The sequence below is a fragment of the Chiloscyllium plagiosum genome, chromosome 12 (assembly GCF_004010195.1).
Source record: "Chiloscyllium plagiosum isolate BGI_BamShark_2017 chromosome 12, ASM401019v2, whole genome shotgun sequence".
Lineage (NCBI taxonomy): Eukaryota > Metazoa > Chordata > Chondrichthyes > Orectolobiformes > Hemiscylliidae > Chiloscyllium > Chiloscyllium plagiosum.
Genome location: NC_057721.1, coordinates 42,991,035 through 43,013,000, shown reverse-complemented (window position 1 = coordinate 43,013,000; position 21,966 = coordinate 42,991,035). Strand labels below are relative to the sequence as shown.

Below are 21,966 nucleotides of genomic sequence, written 5' to 3'. Positions count from 1 at the left end.
GACCAGTGTCATTCACTTCTATCTATTCCTATTCTGATAATCTCCTCCAGCAAACAGCTTCCCCTTCAATTTTCATGCCATCACCATGCGAATTCCTCAAATTCTATTCTTGGCTAATCCTCCTGTCTCACCTAATCACCGTTTTTACATTGCTATCTAACTCTCCATCGCTGCCATCTCTTTTCAGCCCTCTGCTGCCTTGCATTTGCGTTGTCAAACTGGGTGTTTGTCCAATATCCAGTTCTGTGTGAGACTCCATTTTTCTCAGTTTACCATTGTGAAGATTGAAGCTATTGTTTTTTTTCTGACCAGTGCTGAAAATACTTGCCACAAACTCCACTCTTCCCCCTTACTCCAGCTTGAAGCTAACCAGATAACATGTAGATTCTGCATCCTTTATGGGCCCAAGCTGAGCTTCCAACCCTGAATCTGTTCCATCAGAAAAACATTCTGTTTCTCCAGCTAATCCAAACCTCTGCTGTCTATATGCAACTCTGCTAATCTGTCAGCTCTATCCTTGCTGAACTAGATGGGCTCACAATCCCCTCAGTGCCTTGTTTTTGGAGATCCCACGTTCATGCCCAGATTCCACTGTCATCTTGTTCTATCACTATCTAAGTTCCTCCAATCTCATCCTCACACTTTCAGTTCCCCAGGAAATAGTTCACTTGCTCTGACCACTTGTACATCCCACATATCTTTACTCCTCTTTAAGCAGTTTAAGCTTCAGCTGTTTAGAGTACTCAACGTCAAGCTTTTGTAAACTCTTTTTAAATTATCGAAACTGCCCTAGGTGTCTGTTCTGCATTCTATGAATGTAATTTGGAGATTATCAATTCAACTTGTTTACATTTACTTGTAAGCAGACTCAGCATACCATCATCCCCACTTCCCAATACAACGACTAGTTGTTCCTTATTTGTCTACCATTGCCAAATTGAAATACAGCAAATGCAAAATGTTCATATCTTCCTTATTTCTTTTCATGTCCCTCTTCTCAAAAAGAATGCAATGTGCTGGAACTTTACTGTCTATCAGAGCATCAACCTATAGAACTGTGTCTGTACCTAGCACAAATTGAAAGGAACCATGATGAATTTTGGCTTTGATCTGTAGTTTAGTGAAGAGGACATCACAGTATTTCTAACTTGTTAATCCCAACTCTGTCTTTAGTACAATTAGTCATTACTATGCTTATGACCATGGGGGTGGATGAGTGGTGAAACACTGACTTTTATGGAAGTGCTTAGAAGAAACAGAATCCACCAATAGTAGTAATTGGGTTAGAAATTGAGGTAAAACTCTTGTTTGTCATCAGGACTGATAGAAAATATTGTTTAACCAAGTTGAACTCTACTACTCAGAAAGATTTTACTCAGACATGCACAAAGCAGTGTGTAGTTGAAGGGTTGATTCCTAAATGTGAATGTAAGCTGAAGTCCATTCCAGAAATCTTTTTTCTGGCCTCTTAGATACAGTATAGACAGAAGAGTCAGCTTAATAGTTCCTGTTGTAATAAGTATTAAGCTACTACGTAATGCCTCAACTCTGCTTGTTCCTGAGAACTTTGAAAGTTTGTTTCAAAATATGAAGTTTACTCACTGTGTCACAAGGAACCACAGAAGTCTTTTTTTTAATTCTAAGTTTTCTTCAGATGTTGCTTTTTAGCAGTCTTGCAAAAACTTTATACTATGTATTGAGCAAGTTAAATTGCTCAAGATGCTCAATCGAGTTGCCATATATTTATTGGGTGGCACAGTGGTTAGCACTGCTGCCTCACTGCGCCAGAGACCTGGGTTCAATTCCCACCTCAGGCGACTCTGTGTGGAGTTTGCACATTCTCCCCGTGTCTGCGTGGGTTTCCTCTGGGTGCACTGGTTTCCTCCCACAAACACAATAATGTGCAGGTTAGGTGAATTGGCCATGCTAAATTGCCCGTAGTGTTAGTAGAAGGGGTAAATGTAGGGGAATGGGTCCGGGTGGGTTGCTCTTCGGAGGGTCGGTGTGGATTTGTTGGACCGAAGAGCCTGTTTCCACACTGTAAGTAATCTAATATAGCTCTGACACAAACAATATAAGCAAGGACAGACTTCTTTAAAAAAAAAAGTTGAATATCCATTTTAGTCATGGTCCTTAATCACCGAACTGAGAGGATTGAGGTCTGAGGAAGAATTAATTGAGCTATTTTACTGTTTCATTTCTTTTATATTCAGAAATGTTATCCTGTATTTTCAGTATCCAACGAGCTGCCCTTGTCATTCTGGAGAATTACTACAAGGATTTCACTGTCCACAATCCAGCACTCTTGACTGCTGCAAAATCTCGTGCAGCCAAACATATGGCTGGACTGAAAGTCTACAATGTGGATGGTAAGTTCATACACAATCCAGCAAGAATGTGACCCTCAAAAAATATATATTTTCTATCTGTCCTGTGCTCTTTTAAGTGACTTGCTAAGGGACCATAACTGAGGTTTTTAAATCTATGAAAATACATAAAACAGAATTGTGCCTATTCGATGGAATGTGGGTATCTTTGGGTAGGCCAACATTTATTGACCATCCCTGAATCAGAGCTTCAGATGAGTGAGGCCATATTGGATATGATCATCCATAGATTAAATTTCCTCCTTTTCTCTGGAAGGAAACGACAAGATTGCATGCAAACCCATAAAACTCTATAAATGCACAGCTCCCTAAACTGATCAAAGCCAATAAATTCAAGTCCTTAACTAGTGCAAAGTGTAGTTTCAGAAGCATGTGGTGCACCTCCGTGACACTTTTGAAAAAGATTTGATGCCATATTTTCTCCTTTACACTAATGTTGGAATTCCAACCAGGATGGAGCCTGTAAAATCTGTCTTCCCAGCTGGAATCCCAACTCCTGTGGAACTCTTGCATATTGCCAAAAGGTCCACTAATACGGCTTTCTGGATACATTGCAGCAAATTCCCTTGTTTAAGTGAATGACAGAGTATTTGGTGATGGTTAAATGTGTTGCATTTTATTCAGTGCAATTCTAGTTATTCACTGGAATCTTGTGCTGGCAACTGGAGGGGCAGGAATTTAGATATTCTTTAGACTATTCAGCTGGAGACTCAAGTAATGTTCTGGGGAGAAGAAAAGAACTGCAGCTTCTGGAAATCAGAAACAAAATCAGAAATTGCTGGAAAATCTCAGCAGGTCAAATAGAATCTGTGGAGAGAAAACAGAGTGAACGTTTCAGGTTCAGTGACTTCAGAACTGATTTGTTGCTAGGAAAAGCTTGGTAAAGGAAAAGGTGCAACCCTTCAATCTTTTGGACTCAAGATCAGTAATTGTAGGGCCTGAGCACCTCCTTCCATGTTCTTACCCCATGCCTTGTCATCATATGGACTGCTGCCACTAACAATTCCATTAGCATGATTTGGAGATGTCGGTGTTGGACTGGGGTTACAAAGTTAAAAATCATACAACACCAGATTATGGTCCAACAGGTTTAATTGGAAGCACTAGCTTCCAGTTGTGGAGTACACAATTGTAAGATACAGAATTTATAGCAAAAGTTTACAGGTGTGATGTAATTGAAATTATACATTGAAAAATACCTTGATTGTTTGTTGAGTCTTTCATCTGTTCGAATACCATGGTAGTTTCAGTTTTTTCATGAATAAATCACAAAACTTTTTTTTTAAAGTTGCATTCTCAGGTTAACTGTAACAATTGGTGTAAGCTAGACAATATGTTGAAGGTGTTAGCCCTCTGTGTTCTCTGTCTGTGCCATAATGTTTAGACTGATTCTAATCTAAAAATTTGAGATAACAGTGTCTTACATGAATCCATGCAGTTTTTGAGCAAAGTACAACCTACAATACAGACTACACAGAGAAACTTTGCAACCACACACCTCTCAAACTCCTCAATCATCTCGTGCACCAACTCTACAGCAGCGCCACAACCTTGAAATTCAGATGGAGTCCACACTGTCATCCTGCGCTCAGGATACAGCAGTACAATTACGTGACATTGCCAAACAGACAAGATGACAAAAGTACACTACGTACATGCGCACCAAGAACAAAAAACTGGAGAAACTTGGCATTCTCACCAGTAATACCAAAGCCCACCCTAGCACCACAGTAGGTAACATTATCACTGCGGGGAAGTCTATTATCAACTTATCGGACCATACCCTTTAACCGAAAGAGGTTGAAGTCCTGAGCAGGGGTCTCAACTTCTGCCCCACCACCAAAATGGACCCATTGGTTCTTGCAACAGACACTGAGGAGTTCATCGACGAATGAGTCTCCAAGAATTCTTTCAAGGTGCCAGCAGTGATCCCAACGAGTCCACTGATGAACTGGAACAGTCATCACATGGATCTGTAGTGGAGTGACCAAAGAAGGTGCCAACTTGGATTCCACCGGAGGGCTGCTGCCCTGGGCTTGACATGTATGCTCAAACCGTCTGGAAATCTATAAATGCCAGATTCATCAGCCGTACCTACAAGGTACAGCAAAATATCACCCGTTCACAACGCAACGCCATTCAGGCTCTCAGAACCAATCACAACATTGTCATCAAACCAGCAGATAAAGGAGGAGCCATTGTCAGTCAGAATAGAACAGATTACTGCAAGTAAGTGTACCGACAACTGAACAACTAGGAACACTACAGGCAACTATCAGCTGATCCGACCAAAGAACACACCTGTGAATTAAACACATTGATCAGGACTTTGGATCCAGTCTTTCAGAGTTCCCCCTACGTGCCCTCATCCCATGTATTTCTCATGTAGGTGACTTCTACTGCCTCCAAAGGTACACAAAGCCAACACAACAGGAATGTATGTTGGGACCCTGTGTGAGAATCACTCCGGCTATATTGAAGGCATCTTGAAACCCATTGTACAGGGGATCCCCAGCTTCTGTCACGACACTACGGATTTATTACAGAAACTCAGCACCCATGGACCAGTCAAACCGGGAACATTCCTCGTCACAATGGACGTTTCTGCACCCTACACCAGCATCCCCCACAATGATGGCATCGGGGCAACAGCATCAGTACTCAACACCAACAACTGCCAATCTCCAAACACCATCCTCTAACTCATCCACTTTATCCTCGATAACAACATCTTCACCTTTGACAACCAGTTCTTCATCCAGACATAGAACAGCCATGGGGAACCAAATTTGCACCCCAATATACTAATTGTTTTTTAGATTACTTAGTGTGGGGACAGGCCCTTCGGTCCAACAAGTCCACACCGACCCGCCGAAGCACAACCCACCTATACCCCTACATTTACCCCTTCATCTAACACTACGGGCAATTTAGCATAGCCAATTCACCTGACCTACACATCTTTGGACTGTGGGAGGAAACCAGAGCACCCAGAGGAAACCCACGCAGACACGGGGAGAAAGTGCGAACTCCACACAGTCAGTCGCCTTCATGCACAGGTTTGAACGAGACTTCTTCTCTATGCAGGACCTTCAACCAACATTATACACCAGGTACATTGACGACATTTTCTTCCTCTGGACCCATGGCGAGGAGTCACTGATAAAACTACACCGTGATATCAACAAGTTTATCCCACCTTCAAACTCACCATGGACTACTCTCGACTATCTGTCTCATTCTTGGACACATGCATCTCCATCAAAGATGGACACCTCAGCCCCACACACTACCGTAAACCCACAGACAACCTCTCAATGCTACACTTCTCCAGCTTCACCCAAAGCATATTAAAACAGCCATCCCCTATGGACAATTCCTCCGCATACACCAGATCTGTTCAGATGAGGAGGAACATGACGGGCACCTGGAAGTACTCGGGGATGCCCTCATAAGAATGGGGTACAGTGCTTAACTCATCGACTGCCAGTTCCAACGTGCCACAGCAAGGAAACATAATGACCTCCTCAGGAGACAGACACATGCTGCAACTGACAGGGTACCCTTCGTTGTCCAGAATTCCCAGGAGCTGAAAAACTACACCATGTTCTTCATGACCTGCAACGCATTATCAATGAGGATGAGCACTTTGCCAAGACCTTCCCCACACCTCCACTGCTTGCCTTTAAATAACTGCCAAACCTCAAACAGATCACTGTTCGTAGCAAGCTGCCTGGCTTTCAGGACAACTCCATACAACCCTGTCATGGTAGGTGCTGCAAGATGTGTCAGAGTGTGGACATGGATACCACCATTACACGTGGGGACACCTCCCACCATGTACATGGCAGGTATTGATGTGACTCAGCCAACGTTGTCTACCTTATACGTTGCAGGCAAGGATGCCCTGAGGCATGGTACATTGGAGAAACCGAGCAAAGGCTACGGCAACAGGTGAATGGGCACCACACAACAGCCAAAAGACAGGAGTGTTCCCTCCCAGTTGGGGAACACTTCAGTCCAGGACATTCGACCTCTGACCTTCAGGTGACCATTCTCCGAACTACGGGACAGGCAGCAGCGAAAAGTGGCCGAGCAGAGGCTGATAGCTAAGTTCCATACCCATAGGGAGGGCATCAACTGGGACCTTGGGTTCATGTCACTACAGGTGACCACAATTGCACTACACACACACACACACACGCGCGCGCGCGCCTGTACTCCTATACACTGACATGGACACACATATACACAGACTTGGACATGCACATTCCCACACACTCACATGCACCCTCTGACAGACCTAAGAGACACTACACTGACATACGCATGTATACACACTCTCACAGATACAGTCAACCCCCCCAACCCAGACAGACAGAGAGAGACACATGCACACGCACACACTAAGACCCACATGCACACACATACGTTTGTGGGGTTAATTTGTACTTGTAGACTTACATTGTACTTTGCTCAAAAACTGCATGAATTCATGTAAGACTCTTTTATCTCACTTTTTAGATTAGAATTAGTCTAAACATTATACACAAACAGAGAAAACAGGGGGCTAACACCTTCAACATATTGTCTAGCTGACACCAATTGTTGCAGTTAACCTGAGAATGCAACTTTTTATAAAAAAAATGTTTTGTGATTTACACATGAAGAAGTGAAACTATCATGGAATTCGAACAGTTGAAAGACTCTACAAACAATCAAGGTATTTTTCAATGTATAATTTCAATTACATCACACTGTAAACTTTTGCTATAAATTCTGTGTCTCACAATTGTGTACTCTACAACCACCTGATGAAGGAGCGGCGCTCGGAAAGCTAGTGCTTCCAGTTAAACCTGTTGGATTATAACCTGGTGTTGTCTGATTTTTAACTTTGTAATCCCATTAGCAGTTATTCATTGCCCCCGGATGACCTTTACCCACTTCTTTGACTACCAAACTGTTTACCTATCATTTACTCCTGCCCCATCCCCTCACCCCTTCTTTTGCATATCCACCAACCTTTTCCTACCCCCAATCAGTTCTGGACCTCAAATGTTACCACTTAATGTTACCACTGGAGACTCTTGTTTGAATTTTTACCATGGTGAAATTATAATTCAATTAAAAACCTGGAATTAAGGATTTAATGGTGACCTTAAAAACCCTTATCAATTGTCAGAAAAACCTATCTGCTTATCAATGTATTTTAGGGGAGGAAACTGTTGTTCTTACCTGGCCAGGGCTTTGTGACTTCAGACACGCAACAACGTGGTTGATTCTTAATTGCCCCCTGGGCAATTAGGGATGGGCAGTAAATGCTGGCCGATCCAGCGATGTCCATATCTCGTGAATAAATAAAGAAACATCTTCTACAACTTAGAACCTTACAGTGCAGTACAGACCCTTTGGCCCTCAATATTGCACCAACCTGTGGAACCAATCTGAAGTCCATCTAACCTATGCTATTCCATTTTCATCCATATGCCAATCTAATGGCTATTGAAATGCAGTTAAATATGACAAGTCTACTACTGTTGCAGATAGTGCATTCCATGTCCCTACTACTTTGAGTAAAGAAACTACCTCTAACATCTGTCCTATATCTATAATCGCTCAAATTAAAGCCATGTCCCCTCGTGCTAGTCGTCACCATCCGAGGAAAAAGGCTTTCACTGTCCACCCTATCTACCCCTCTGATTATCTTATGTCTCAATTAAGTCACCTCTCAACTACCTTCTCTCTAATGAAAACAGCCTCCAGTCCCTCAGCCTTTCCTCATAAAACCTTCTCTCCATACTGGGCAATATCCTCTTTTATCCTAACCAGGTAAATCTCCTCTGAACCCCTTTACAAAGCTTCCACATCCTTCCTATAATGCTGCGACCAGAACTGTGTGCAATTCTCCCAAGTGTGGCCACAGCACAGCTTTGTACAGCTACAGCATGACCTCATGGCTCTGAAACGCAATCCCTCTACCAATAAAAGCTAACGCACCAGATGCCTTCTGAACAACCCTATCAACATGGGTGGCAACTTTCAAGGATCCATGTACATGGACACCACGATCTTTCTTCTCATCTAACTACCAAGAATCTTACCATTAGCCCAGTACTGTTTATTCCGGTTGCTCCTTCCAAAGTGAATCACCTCACACTTTTCTGCATTAAACTCCATTTGCCACCTCTCAGCCCAGCTCTGCAGCATATATATGTGCCTCTGTAACTTGCAACATCCTTCAGCACTATCGACAACTCTACCAATCTTAGTGTCATCCGCAAATTTACTAGCCCATCCTTCTATGCCCTCATCCAGATCATTTATAAAAATGACAAAATAGCAGTGGCCCCAAAATAGATCCTTGCAGTACACCACTAGTAACTGAATTCCAGGATGACATTTCCCATCAACCACTACCCTCTGTCTTCTTTCAGCTAGCCAATTTCTGATCCAAACCACTAAATCACTCTCCATCCCATGCCTCTCTATTTTGTGCAATAGCCTACCATGGGGAATCTTATCAAATGCCTTACTGAAATCCATATAGACCATATCTAACACTTTACCTTCATCCACCTGTTTGGTCACGTTCTCAAAGAACTCAATATGGTTTGTGAGGCACCGCATATCCTTCACAAAACCATCTGACTATCCCTAATCAACTTATTCCTCTCTAGATGATTATAAATCCTATCTCTTTTAACCTTTTCTAACACTATCCACAACTGAAGTAAGGCTCACTGGTCTGTAATTACCAGGGTTGTCTCTACTCCCCTTCTTGAACAAGATGACAATAAATGCTATCCTTCAGTTTTCTGGCACTATTCCTGTAGACAATGATGACATAAAGATCAGAGCCAAAGGCTCTGCAGTCTCCTCCCTGGCTTCCCAGAGAAACCTACAATAAATCCCATCCGGCCCAGGGGATTTTCACGCCTTTCAGAATTTCCACACTTAGTAAGAAATTTTGTTGCACTGAACTGACTGGCAAGCAACATTCAAAAGCAGATCAAGGATAGCAAATCATTTTCAAAAAAATTGGAAGTCCAAAAATTTCTTCTTTAATTGAATTTTTTTTTAAAATTATTCATTGGATAGGGCAGCATTTATTGACCATCGCTGATTCAGAGCTTCAAGTGAGTGAGGGTCATACTGGAATTGATAATCCGAAGATTAGATTTCCTTATTTTCTCAGTTTCCAGTTTTGGATGCATTTTTGTGGTGAGCTGAGGTTTGACTCCTCGCATGAAATAAGAAAACAAGTGGGCTATCTTTCCATGAATTTATTGTTACACATTTTTCTACGATAGTCTTTCATTTTCCTCATTTAAATATTCTTTATGCGTAAGAGCAGTGATTGTGATACAATTGTCAGAAACTACGAAGAGATTTATAACAGTTTTCACAAGTGGAGCATTAAAAAAAATTAATTTGTGATTAAATATGGCCAGCATTTATTCCCCGTTCTAGTTGCACATGCAAAGGTGGTGGTGAGCTGCCTTCTTGAACCACTGCCGTCCATGTCCTATAGGCAGACCCATAACGCTGTTAGGGAGGGAATGCCAGTATTTTGAACAGCAATATTGTCCTTTTATTACATTGTTCTTGATTATATCGACTCGTGGAAATTTCCTATACATGTATGAGGGAACATGATTTTTTTTTAAGAAAAAACCTATTTGTTTTGCAAGCAGAAAAAACAATTAAAATGCGAATAAACTGATGCAGTATGCTTCATGGGTAAAATTAATTTGGCATTTACTAACTTCATTTATATATCTGTTTACCAGGACAAAGTCTATTTTGGGAAAATGGTGCTATACTGTTCTCCCATGATATGTTGCCCTGTTTAATTTTCCATACACCATTACTCTTCAAATGCAGAAGTCATCTGACAGCAACTCATGAGGCACTCAACACTGTGTATCCATAATGCTGCTGGAGCCAGGCGTGACAGATCATTTGCTTTTTAAACTGAAACCAGTAGCAAAAGAATCTATGTGTTGGTTTACAATTGCAAAGTTACAATCTTAACTGTTTTCTAAGATATGATGTTAAAGATGACAAGTTATGTATCATGAATTATCTATACTTGTGCAATTTATTGAAGTTTGCAACCTATTTGGTTGTTTTGACATTCTGCCAACGGCCTCAGACTACTTAGAGAAAGATATGGCAAGCAGGTTGCCTCAATCATCGGTTGATCGCTCGTTGATGGTCTGCACAAACCATTTTTATTTTATTGAATGTCCTTCCCATAGCTGTTAATTTTAACACCATGTCCTGCTTGCATGCTGACATGTCTGTCTGTCCCTAGACCCCTGATATCACTACTGCCCCCACACGATAGCATAATTGCTGTCCCCTCCACGCTTTACTTCAGCTCTAAAGAGTCATCTAGACTCGAAACGTTAACTTACTCTCTCTCCATAGATGCTGTCTAACCCCCGTGATCTCCAGCATTTGTTGTTTTCAGTATTTATTTCATCCTCTGCCATGTAATTACGTCCAGGTCCTGGAAACAATGCAGCTGGACAGTCTCGTGCAATGATTGCTGCAGCAGCGAGAAGGCGTGATTCAAGTCACAATGAGCTGTACTACGAGGAAGCAGAGCATGATCGGAGGGTGAGGAAGCGACGTGCAAGGTAATGGTAGTATCTGAATATGTCACAAACAGGCTTGTTCAACATGGAAACACTTGGAAATGCACATCTTTAAATTTCTGTTCTGTGTAACTTAAGAGTAGAGCTTTCCTGTTCGAGAATCAGTGGATTGAACAGATTGAATTTTGATTCAGTTTAAAGGGAATGTTAATTTTAATTTGGTCTGAATGAGTAGTATTGTGATAATGGTGTGGACAGTAAGACGACCTTCTGGCCCGATGCAGACAAATTTGCATTAAATCTGAGGTGGGCAAGATTGGAAAGGTGTTTGGGCACATACTTTACTGGGTACTCATCAGATCTCTTATTTTCTGCAAGGCAGGCCCAGTGACCTAAAGTATATAATGAGTTGAATATTGATTAAATTAAAAAGGGAGAAGCATGACAACCTACATTCAGTCTACAGAAGGGACCTGGAAGATAAGATTGTGCGGGAACCTGTGCAAGAGTACAGCTGTGCATAGACCATGGTAGAAATGCACAACTTGTGGCAAAATTCTTCAGGCAATTATTGGCTTCAAATTACAGAAGTTCATCGATAGAAAATTCTGGTGCTGGTCTGGAGCGAAAATGCAGGCATAATATCTTTCTGGGGCAAGATCGATCATGCCCTTTTGCAACTCTGGCTAAACTGAAATTGTAGTGCAGGGTAGCTTCAGCCTAATATGGTACCTGCATTCAGAATTACAGTTGTCAAAAGAAAGAGAACTGACTTGACAATTTATTTCAGCTGAATTGTGCTGTTGTTTCATGCAGTTTCACAAACTTAGCTGCCATTTGGAGTCCTGTTTCTTAACATTCAACAGAGAGACTCCTGACAATGCTCAACTCAATTTTTGTTTAAAGAAGATAAAATCATCTACTCTGTGTGTCGAAACTAAAGGTAGTAGATTTTACCCTGCCTCCATTAAACATAACTGATTTTTGTATTGGGTGGAAAGGATAGTGAGTGTGCTTTCAATCAAGTTCTTTTTGAGATTCATGAAATGGAAATTTTACCCTCCACATATTTCGTACCATTCACCTTGAGAATATGGATCATTTTGGTAATTTTATCATTACTTCTGGTTACATTGTAACCAAGATGACCTTTTTTTCAAAAAATAATTGCCAGTTATGGAAGGATTTAGAGCAGATTAATATTCAAATTAACCTGATTAAATGGCCTAAAATGTTCTAAAGCATTCTACTTCCACTGCAGTGCATTTAGCTAAAACTACTTTGTACGTAACCTAATTATTTTGTACCGTACTTGCTACTAAATAGTTCATAGCTGTTTTAACCACCTGATGATTGAACCTGACATTTAGATTGTAATTTCTAATGTGACATAGTCAATTTTCATTCTATTACTTTTCACTCAAAGGAATAAAGCATGGACGCATGCAATATTTTCACAGGAAAGTTCAGAAAATTGACCATTACTGCTTTCTGTTTGTTTTGTGTTTTTTCAGATTAGTGGTAGCAGTTGAAGAGGCTTTTACTCACATTAGGCGGCTTCAGGATGATGAGCAACAGAAAGCTCCTGGAGAGGTGATGGATCCTTTAAATGCAGCACAGTCCATCTTCCCTTCAATGGCGAGAGCATTACAAAAGTATCTCCGTACCACCAGACAGCAACACTACCATACCATGGAGAGCATCCTGCAACACCTGGCATTCTGTGTTACTAACAACATGACTCCAAAGGTATTTCACACTCTGTTATCTAAGGTACCACTGCAAATAATAGCTGATCCAAACAAGTCTGCAAACCAGAAAAATGTGCTTGTAATGCAAATCCCTTATCGGACTTGATAATTTTGCCAAAATGTAAATTGCTAAGACTGTATAATTTTAAATGGAGAAGCTTGCAAGCTAGACATTCATTGTTGAAACTACCCAATGGTACCTATCAAAAATGGCTTTCCAGCTGTAACTCGACTGTATGGTGGAAGTTAATGCTCAAGGTGGAAAGCCTGGTTCTTGTCTGCGATTTAGCTCAGTAAAAGGAATGAAGGAGGAAAAAAAACAAAAACATGTAGGAGTAGACCTTTTTTGTGGATGCCCTGCTATTCATGATGATCATGGCTGAACATCTAAATCAGTCCCTCTTCCTGCTTTCTCCCCATACCCTTTTCTCCCTTTAGCTCTAAGAACGATATCAAATTCCTCTTGAAAAGAATCAATGTTTTGGTTTCAAGCACATTTTGTGGCAGAGCATTCCACAGACTCATCACTCACTGGATGAAGAAATTTCTCCTTATTTCAGCCCTAAATGGCCTACCTTCTTAGACTGTGACCCCTGGTTACAAACTCCCCAGTCAATGAAACATCCTTTCTGCATTTATCCTGTTTAGTCCTGTTCGAATTTTATGTTTCCATGAGATTCCCCCTCATGTTTATAAACTTCAACAAATACAATCCTAACTGATTGAGTCTTTTTTCATGATCAGTCCTGCAACCCAGGAATCAGTTTGGCAAAGATTTGTTGAGCTCCTTCTATAGCTAGAACATTCTTCCTCTGACAAGGAGATAAAAACTGCACACAGTACTCCAGGTGTGGTCTCATGTAAGTCTTGTTTAATTGCAACAAGATATCCCTGCTCCTGTACTGATATCTTCTTGCTATGAAGGCTAATTATTTGTTGTCTTCACTGCATTTTGCACCTGTATGCTTACTTTCATCGATTGGTGTACAAAGACACCCAGGTTTCATTCCATCTTCCCCTTTCCAATATATTCCCATTCAGATGATAATCTGCCTTTCTATTTTTGCCACCACCTTGGTTCAGTGATTAGCACTGCTGCCTCACAGCACCAGGGACCAGATTCAGTTCCAACCTTGGGAGACTATCTGTTTGCGCAGTCTCCCTGTGTCTGCATGGATTTTCTCTAGATGCTCCCACAGTCCAAAAATGTACAGGTTGGATGGTTGACTGTGTTAATTGGCCCGTAGTTTCCAGAGTTATGTAGGTTAGGTGGATTTGAGTTATGGTAAATAGAGTTATTGGGATAGGATGGGGCTGAGTTGGTGCAGGCTCAGTGGATCAAATGACCTCTTTTATGCACTGTAAGGATTCTATGTCAGTACACCACCCCCAATCCCATGTCTTTTAATTTTATATATTAATCGCTTCTGTGAAACCTTATCACTTTTGTAAATCACATCCATGGCTCCCTCAGATCAACCTAATAGTTACATCCTGAGAAAGTTCCAATGGATTTGTCAGGCATAGTTTCCCTTTCAAAAATCCAAGCTGACCCTGTCCGATCCTGCCTCTGTTTTCCAAGTACTGTTATCAAATCTTTTGCAATTAACTGTAGCATTTTTCATACTACCAGTGTCAGGCTAGCTATTCTATAATTCCCTGTTTTCTCTCCTACCTCCTTTTATTTAAATAATGGATTTTCAGTAGCTAAACTCCAGTCCATGGGAGCTATTCCAGAGTCTATAGCATCTTGCAAAATGATCACCAATGCATCTGGTATTTGTGGGGCCATTTAAGAGTCCTAGAGATATACAGCACGGAAACAAACCCTTCAGTCCAACTCGTCCATGCCAACCTGATATCCTAAATTAATCTAGTCCCATTTGCCAGCACTTAGCCCATATCCCTCTAAACCCGTCCTATTCAAATACCCATCCAGATGCATTTTAAATGTTCTAATTGTACCGGCTTCCACCAGTTCCTGTGACAGCTCATTTCATACAAACACAATCCTCTGCGTGAAAAAGTTGCCCTCGTTAAATGTCCTGCAATGTAGCATATTGGGTCCTAGGGATTTACCAGCCTTTAATCCCATCAATTTCCTCTAACATCTTTTCCCTACTTATACTGATTTCCTTCAGTTACTCCCTCTCGCTGGACCCCAACAATGTCGGTTTATTTAGGTCTCCTTTGTGAAGACAGAACCCAAAAAACATATTTAATTTGGTCTGCATCTCTTTGTTTCCATTATACCTTTCCATGCAAGCTTATCCTACTCTCTTTTCTCCCTCTTAATCAATCTCTTTATCCTCCTTTGCTGAAATCTAAACTGCTCCAAATCCTCAGGTCTGCTAGTTTTCTTTGACCAATTTGTATGGCACTTCCTTAGATCTAATATTATCCCTAATTTCCCTACTTAGCCACAGTTAGGCCACCTTTGCTGTTTTACTTTTGTGCCAGACAGAAATGAACAATTGTCATAGTTCCTCCAAGCGTTCTTGAACTGTTTGCTGTTACCTTTCCACTGTGGTCCCTTAAGTAATGTTCCCCAATTTAGCACAGCAAGCTTGCCCCTCATACAATCATAGTTTCTTTTATCTAGATTCAAGACCCTGGTGTCAGAATTAAAAGTGTCATCTTGATGTTACTGAAGAATTCTGTTACGTTATGGTCATTGTTCCCCAATGTCATTTGTGCGATTAGATTGCCAATTATTCCTTCCACAATGCCGGAAAGTCTATGATAGCCTCTTCACTGGTTGGTTCCTCAGCATATTGATCCAGAAAACCATTTTGTACACATGTCAAGAACACTTTCTCTATTCCATTGTTGCTGATTTTGATTTGCCCAATCTGTATACAGATTAAAGTCATCCATAATTACAGCTGTACCATTATTGCTTGCCCCTCTAATTTCCTGTTTAGTATGTTCTTAACATTACATGGGCAGTTTGGGTGTATATACAACCTCCACTATCATTTTCTGCCCAGTAGTATTTCTACCCATACAGGTTTCACTTCACTGGAGCTAATGTCCTTCCTCGCTTTTGCGGTATTTACTCATACCAGCAATGCTACACCACCTCATTTTTCTTTTGGTCTGCTCATCCCTGGTCATGCTGCAGCCATGTCTGTGTAATCCCAGCTATATGTTTATATCTGTTTGCTCATCTGAATTGTCCATTTTTATTGAAATATCTGTATATAGGGGAATTTCTCATTGAAGGTCACAATACTCAGCAATGCTCAAATATTATGTATTTAAATATATGAAACAGTTTACATTAAAGTATTACTGGAATTAACATGTATCCACAAATTAAATTCCTAACCATAAGCTTTAAATTAAGATTGTTTTTTTTTATTTTTGAACCTCTATTTTACTGTTTGAATGAGATTTTTAAAGCCTAGAAAGTTACCAAAACTAAATAATTAATTGGATTTTACTTTGTGAACTATGTAAAAGTCTTTTTCGGATGTTCTACATTTTGCTAATCATTCCACTTCTCCTGTGATTTATTACTTTTGTAATGAAGTTTTATTTTAGTCTGTTTTAAACTATCTCCTTCCCTCTATGTGATATTCTTTTATAGGCCTTTTTGGAGCGTTATCTGAACCCAGGACCTACCCTTCAGTATGATAAGAACAGATGGTTGGCCAGTCAGTGGACATTGAGTAGCGAAGAGGCTGTGACCAATGGCTTGAAGGACGGCTTGGTTTTCACTCTGAAATGTCTTGACTTCAGCCTGATAGTGGTCGTGAAAAAAATCCCTTTCATCAAACTCTCTGAGGAGTTCATTGATCCAAAATCTCACAAGTTTGTGCTGCGTCTTCAGTCTGAGACATCAGTATAAACTCTTCATGCCAAGGACAAACATGGCAGATCAGTCAGATAATCCAACTGCACTTTGGATGGGGAAGGGTTTTATATTTTGACCATGTTTAGATTTCTTTTCCTAAATACTGGAGACCTAAACTTGTATAAATCTTCAAGAAAAGGTACTCCACCTATCATGTGCTTGCCTCTTTTACCCTAATTGGGAACTGTATCAGCCTACTTCCAGATACCAGCATTATAGCAATGGACCTCTAGAAACTGAACATTTTCTGTTTTGAGAGAAATGCACTGTCTTTCTATTTGTTTCTAGAGACTCAGTTCTTTGTATGTAGACCATCTTGCCCTCTGGAGAAAGTTCTTTGGAAGCTCTGTGTGTGCGTGTGTTTCTCAAGATTTGGGCTTTCATTTGAAGAGACTGGTGACACTGGCTATCGGTGGTGATTTCTAGAAAACTTTCTGCAAATGAAGATGTAGATAAATCCCATCTTTCCAGTACTAGTGTTCTAGAAAACCAGCTTTTCCCAGGCTATATGCCTGGAAGATGTGGTTCACAAATGTAGACTTGCACAGTGTAAGCATTGTTACAATATAGATAGTGTTTATCCAGTATGTGGAGTTTATGTAGATGTATTACCTTAGGCAGGTAATGTAAAGATACGGAAGAAATTCCCCCTCACCATTCCCCCCACCCGCCAAAAAAAACTAACACTAAATTGGAAATGGTCTCGATTACATCACGTTGAGGGTTTGGGAAGTGCTTGAATAAAGAAACACTTAAGATGTGTTTAGGACATTAGAGCACATTTGTACAGCAAAGAATGACCATTAGGTTGATATTTTTTGTTTTTTTTTACTCATGCACACTAAAATCAGTAACATGTATTTCTGAAAGGTTCAGGCATGTAAGATACTCCATATTTCCATCTTGTTTAATATCCTGGGATCTGCCCAGTAGAAACTGCATTCTTTAACTGAGGACTGTGTATCCGTTTCCTTCACATTTTTACCTCTTGTAGTGCAATGCAAAATGTGCCTTGCTGGCTCATCTATTGCCTGCAATGCACTGCACTCCCACTTAAGGAATTTTTATACAAAAATATTTGCTGTCAGAATTCTGAAAAATAATTTACTTTTTTTTTACTTTTTTTAACGGTTGTGGCCTTTGAATCTTCTATTTTATTTTTTAACAGAACTTGTTTTAAGCAATTTTTTAATTGACATCTTGTAAAGAATGTTTTATCCAATCAGGAGCAGAGTACAGTATTTGTCCAATGTACATATCAGACCGTGCCGAGCAACTTTCTAAATACAAACTTGGTTGCATCAGAAATATGTTTGGCTTGTTTTTACCCAAAGCTAAATCCTCTATGGCAATGAATTTACTAATTGATCTTACAGCATCATTTGATTTCTATTGTTTAATTTCAGTGTCTTTTAATTTACATACAGGTTAATTGGTCCAGAAAAAGGTTTTTCTTCTTGATTGATGTGCCATGTCAGGACATCTTTCTCTGTCTCCTTGTTCAGTTTGCTTTAATAATTTTTAATTGCTGACTCATTCGTACATCAGTGCAATGCCAAGCACACAAGACTGGCAACCTAGTAACTTGAGGTATAAAGTTGCCTCCTTCAAAATGTTGAGGCTGCCTGTCATTTGATTGATCTGGGCCATGAATGATGCAACATTAAAAGCTAAATACGGTCTTTTAGCTTTTAGTTTGATGTTAATTCATGCTTCTACTATCTACTCAGTTGCTAAGTAGTATTGAGGTGACCATAAAGAAGTTCAAGGCAGCTTAAGTACATTTCACAATCCTAACTTGCACATAAGGAGTGAAAATGTAGGACAAAGTAAGTAGGGGTGGGGGGGGTGGTGGTGCTGTGGACGGAGGAGTAGAAGTGAACTGGTTAACTGGCTTACAAAGTTCACATATGTCTTTTACACAATTTGACTAGAATGTAATTACATTGAATGTGCATGGGACCAGAAGATCTCTGGAGGAGCTAGGCACAGTGACATTGAAATAGGTACAGAGTGAACTTGGAGCAGAAAAATAAAACTTGCCTGTCAGGTATAGCCTTAAAGGATTCTTGCATCATTTTCTGTTCCCACTAGTGGGAACAATATGACTGGAACAATATTTGCACACACAGGCTCATCAATTTTAAATACATAAGTTAATTGCTAAGTCAAGAGAGTCTGTTCTGTTACAAGACAGGTGGTAAATGCATTTCCTTACGCATCATCTCTGCGATAGGGTTAACTACCTCAAATTTCATGTAGCATTCCTCCGAACATACTGTTGATTAAATCAGTCTTGTACTTATCACTTGAAATGTAACCACAAAAAACAAATGTACACTTGCTCAACATTTCCTAGAAAAACACTGCGGGTCCAAAAGCTTAATTTAATAGGTTTTTTTTAATTGTGTGCATTTCAAGTAAATAAACTTCTACTACGGTCAGACATATGTGATATGAGATAAAAATGCTCTAGTTCTGCTGGAAGGTTGCAGGAACCACATAACATTAACTATCTTGAGACTCTCGGGTATGTCTTAGAGCACTGAGAAATCCAAGGAGTACAGAACAACCTTGATTATCCAAACGAGGCGAGGAGTATTTTGTTCAGATAACTGATTGTTTGGATAATGGATAACATTTTTTACAGGATCTTGAGATCATCTTCGGATAATTCAAAATTCAGATAATTGACATTTGGATAATCGAGGTTGTTCTGTATTTCACTCTGAAGAAACACAATCTGCTTTGGACAGTCTCTGATACCTGTGTCGCTGTTCGTTCTTTGATTTCCTGTTGCCATTCAATAAGGTTATACCTGATCTGATTTCCCATTCTGACATATCCCCAATAATCTTTCAGTTCCTGAGAATTCAAGAGTGTTACTTACTCAAACCACTGTACCATTGCCAAAGATAGTCCTATGACATTCCATCTTGTGAATTAATGGGGAAAGAGGTCATAATTAAATCTTTATCGATTTCCTGTGCAAAGAAATAAACAGAATACTTAATGGAAACACCAGCTTTAATTTGTTAAACCATAATCTCAATCTTGGTATTTCCTTGAGAATAATGCTTTTATTTTCAGTAGGTTTTTACCGACTGTAGAAGAGGTTGACAGATTACAGAGCAAAACCATTTAAGTGTTGCATTCTGTAGCATCAAAGCAACTAGAATCTGCTGTATATACAGTTCTGTATTCTGTTTATCTGCATGGATTAGAATGTTTGTGCACTAAGAAGCTGGCCTCCTTGATTAACAGAAATATCACTGCAAATGTTTATTTGTGTTATGCAACATTGAATTTAAAATGCAACATATAAACATTATCATCATTGTAAAGCAAAAAAAATTGGAAACAAGATCCTACAGGATTTTGACAGCCAAATTCATTGCTGTAAGATTGATTGGTAAACTCACGTGAGATTTCTAGTCTTGTGAAAGTGTTATTGAAGTGTCACTATGTAACTACTGTACACACCTAATTTTATACAGGAATTGATTTATAAATGATTTCTATTGATTATCCTTGTAACCGAGCCAAGGACTAACCACCAACTTCTGCACCTTGTACGGAAAAGAACTTGTGAATTTTAGGGTCATTATTTGGAGTTACTGAGTTTTTAAATCTACTTCAATTGAATAGGTGCATGATAGACACTAACAATTGCGTGTGTGTATGTAGCCTTAGTAATTTATTTCCTTTTGAAATCATTCTCTAAATTTTACATTTTTGTAACAAACTGCAAAATGTTATTTCCACATCAGGTTTTGTACATGGAGTCTCCTGAAAAAATAAAGAGGAAAACTAGAGTTGACCTGATTCTGTTTGTCAGTAATGTTCTTTTATTAGTTATCTGGATATTGGCTACTTTGAGTATCACCTCACGGATACCAGCTGCAGCTTATGCCACTGGCCTTGTGATCATGTAAGGTAGTAAAAAGTTGGGCATCTGATTCAATCTGTTCATTTCATGTTAACATCAAATTTGTTAGCATATTTAAAACATACTTTTTGTTTCCTGGAATATCGCCAGCTCTGCCCTTGACTTATCTGTAACCAGTACAATCTTTATTCATGCTTTTGCCACCTCCATATCTGTCTGCTCTACAATGAATATGTGTACATCAAAAGTGGAATTAATACGGTGGAGCATTAGAGTTCCAAATCATTGTGATAGAATGCTCATTGGAGGTCTTCTCTGATACCTAAATGATCAAGTCTAGAAACACATGTTTTGGGGTATTGTCAAGGCCAGAGTAATAGGGCAAGTAAAGAAATAAAAAGTGACTAGAACACAGAAGTGTTGATATTGAAGGTTGTGATCTTTCATCATTTGGTTGTTTCAGATTTCCAGCATCTATAGTAATTTGCTTTTATATATGCTCAGGTGAGCTGTGAATGGCAGGATACTGAATAGCTGCCACCTGAAATCAAAGGGAAGAAGAGAAGGAAAAGGAGCACAGTTTACAATTCTTATTTTTGTCTCGTGGGATGTGAATACTTGGTCAGTATTTTTTGCTCATCCCCAATTGACCAGAGGGTAGTTAATAGTCAAGCATAACACTGTGGGTCTGGAATTGCAAGAAGGTAAAAATAGCAGGTTTCTTTCTCTGAAGATTTCATCAATTTGAGAAATGATGTTCGAGTGTAGAAACTGATGGGCCTAGTATAAAGATAAGGTGCTGTTTCTCAAGGTTGCATTGACCCTTGATTTGGGTTAGATTACTTAGTGTGGAAACAGGCCCTTTGGCCCAACAAGTCCACACCGACCCTCCGAAGAGCAACCCGCCTAGACCCATTCCACTACATTTACCCCTTCACCTAACACTATGGGCAATTTTGTATGGCCAGTTCACCTGAACTGCACATCTTTGGACTGTGGGAGGAAACCGGAGCGCACCCACGCAGACACTGGGAGAATGTGCAAACTCCACAAGAGTTGCCTGAGGCGGGAACTGAACCCAGGTCTCTGGCACTGTGAGGCAGCAGTGCTAACCACTCTGCCACCGTGCCGCCCTGTGACTGCAGCAAAAGAGGATTGAAAGGTTGGAGTTAGATAGAGAATTAAAATGACAAATATCTGGAAGCTCAGGGTCACGCTTACACACTGAACAGAGATTCCACACCAAAGAAAGGAAATATTTTCTAGACATCAGCCCTACCCAGTCTCCTCAAGATCTCTAAAGTTTTAATAAGATCACCTCTCAACCTTATAAACTCCAACTGGTATGCACCTAAACTGTTAAATTTTTCTTCGTACAATTATTTCAATTTTAAAAAGTCTCTCCAAGAATGAGTCTAGGATCCAAATCTATAGTGTGCAAAGTCCCTTTTCCAATTTTCAGTCAATTTCCTTTCAT

At 40.0% G+C, this 21,966-nt stretch overlaps 1 protein-coding gene across 1 annotated transcript in view; it reads left to right on the top strand.

The window, feature by feature from the left end:
- Window positions 1-20,425, top strand: part of LOC122555171 (vang-like protein 1) — a 57,709-nt gene extending 37,284 nt beyond the window's left edge. Inside the window, exons 5-8 of the mRNA XM_043700901.1 lie at window positions 2,236-2,369; window positions 10,900-11,032; window positions 12,505-12,739; window positions 16,334-20,425. Of these exons, the coding sequence (XP_043556836.1) occupies window positions 2,236-2,369; window positions 10,900-11,032; window positions 12,505-12,739; window positions 16,334-16,594 (763 nt within the window). The 3' untranslated portion in view covers window positions 16,595-20,425. The remainder of the gene's footprint in view (window positions 1-2,235; window positions 2,370-10,899; window positions 11,033-12,504; window positions 12,740-16,333) is intronic.
- Window positions 20,426-21,966: the final 1,541 nt, after the last annotated feature.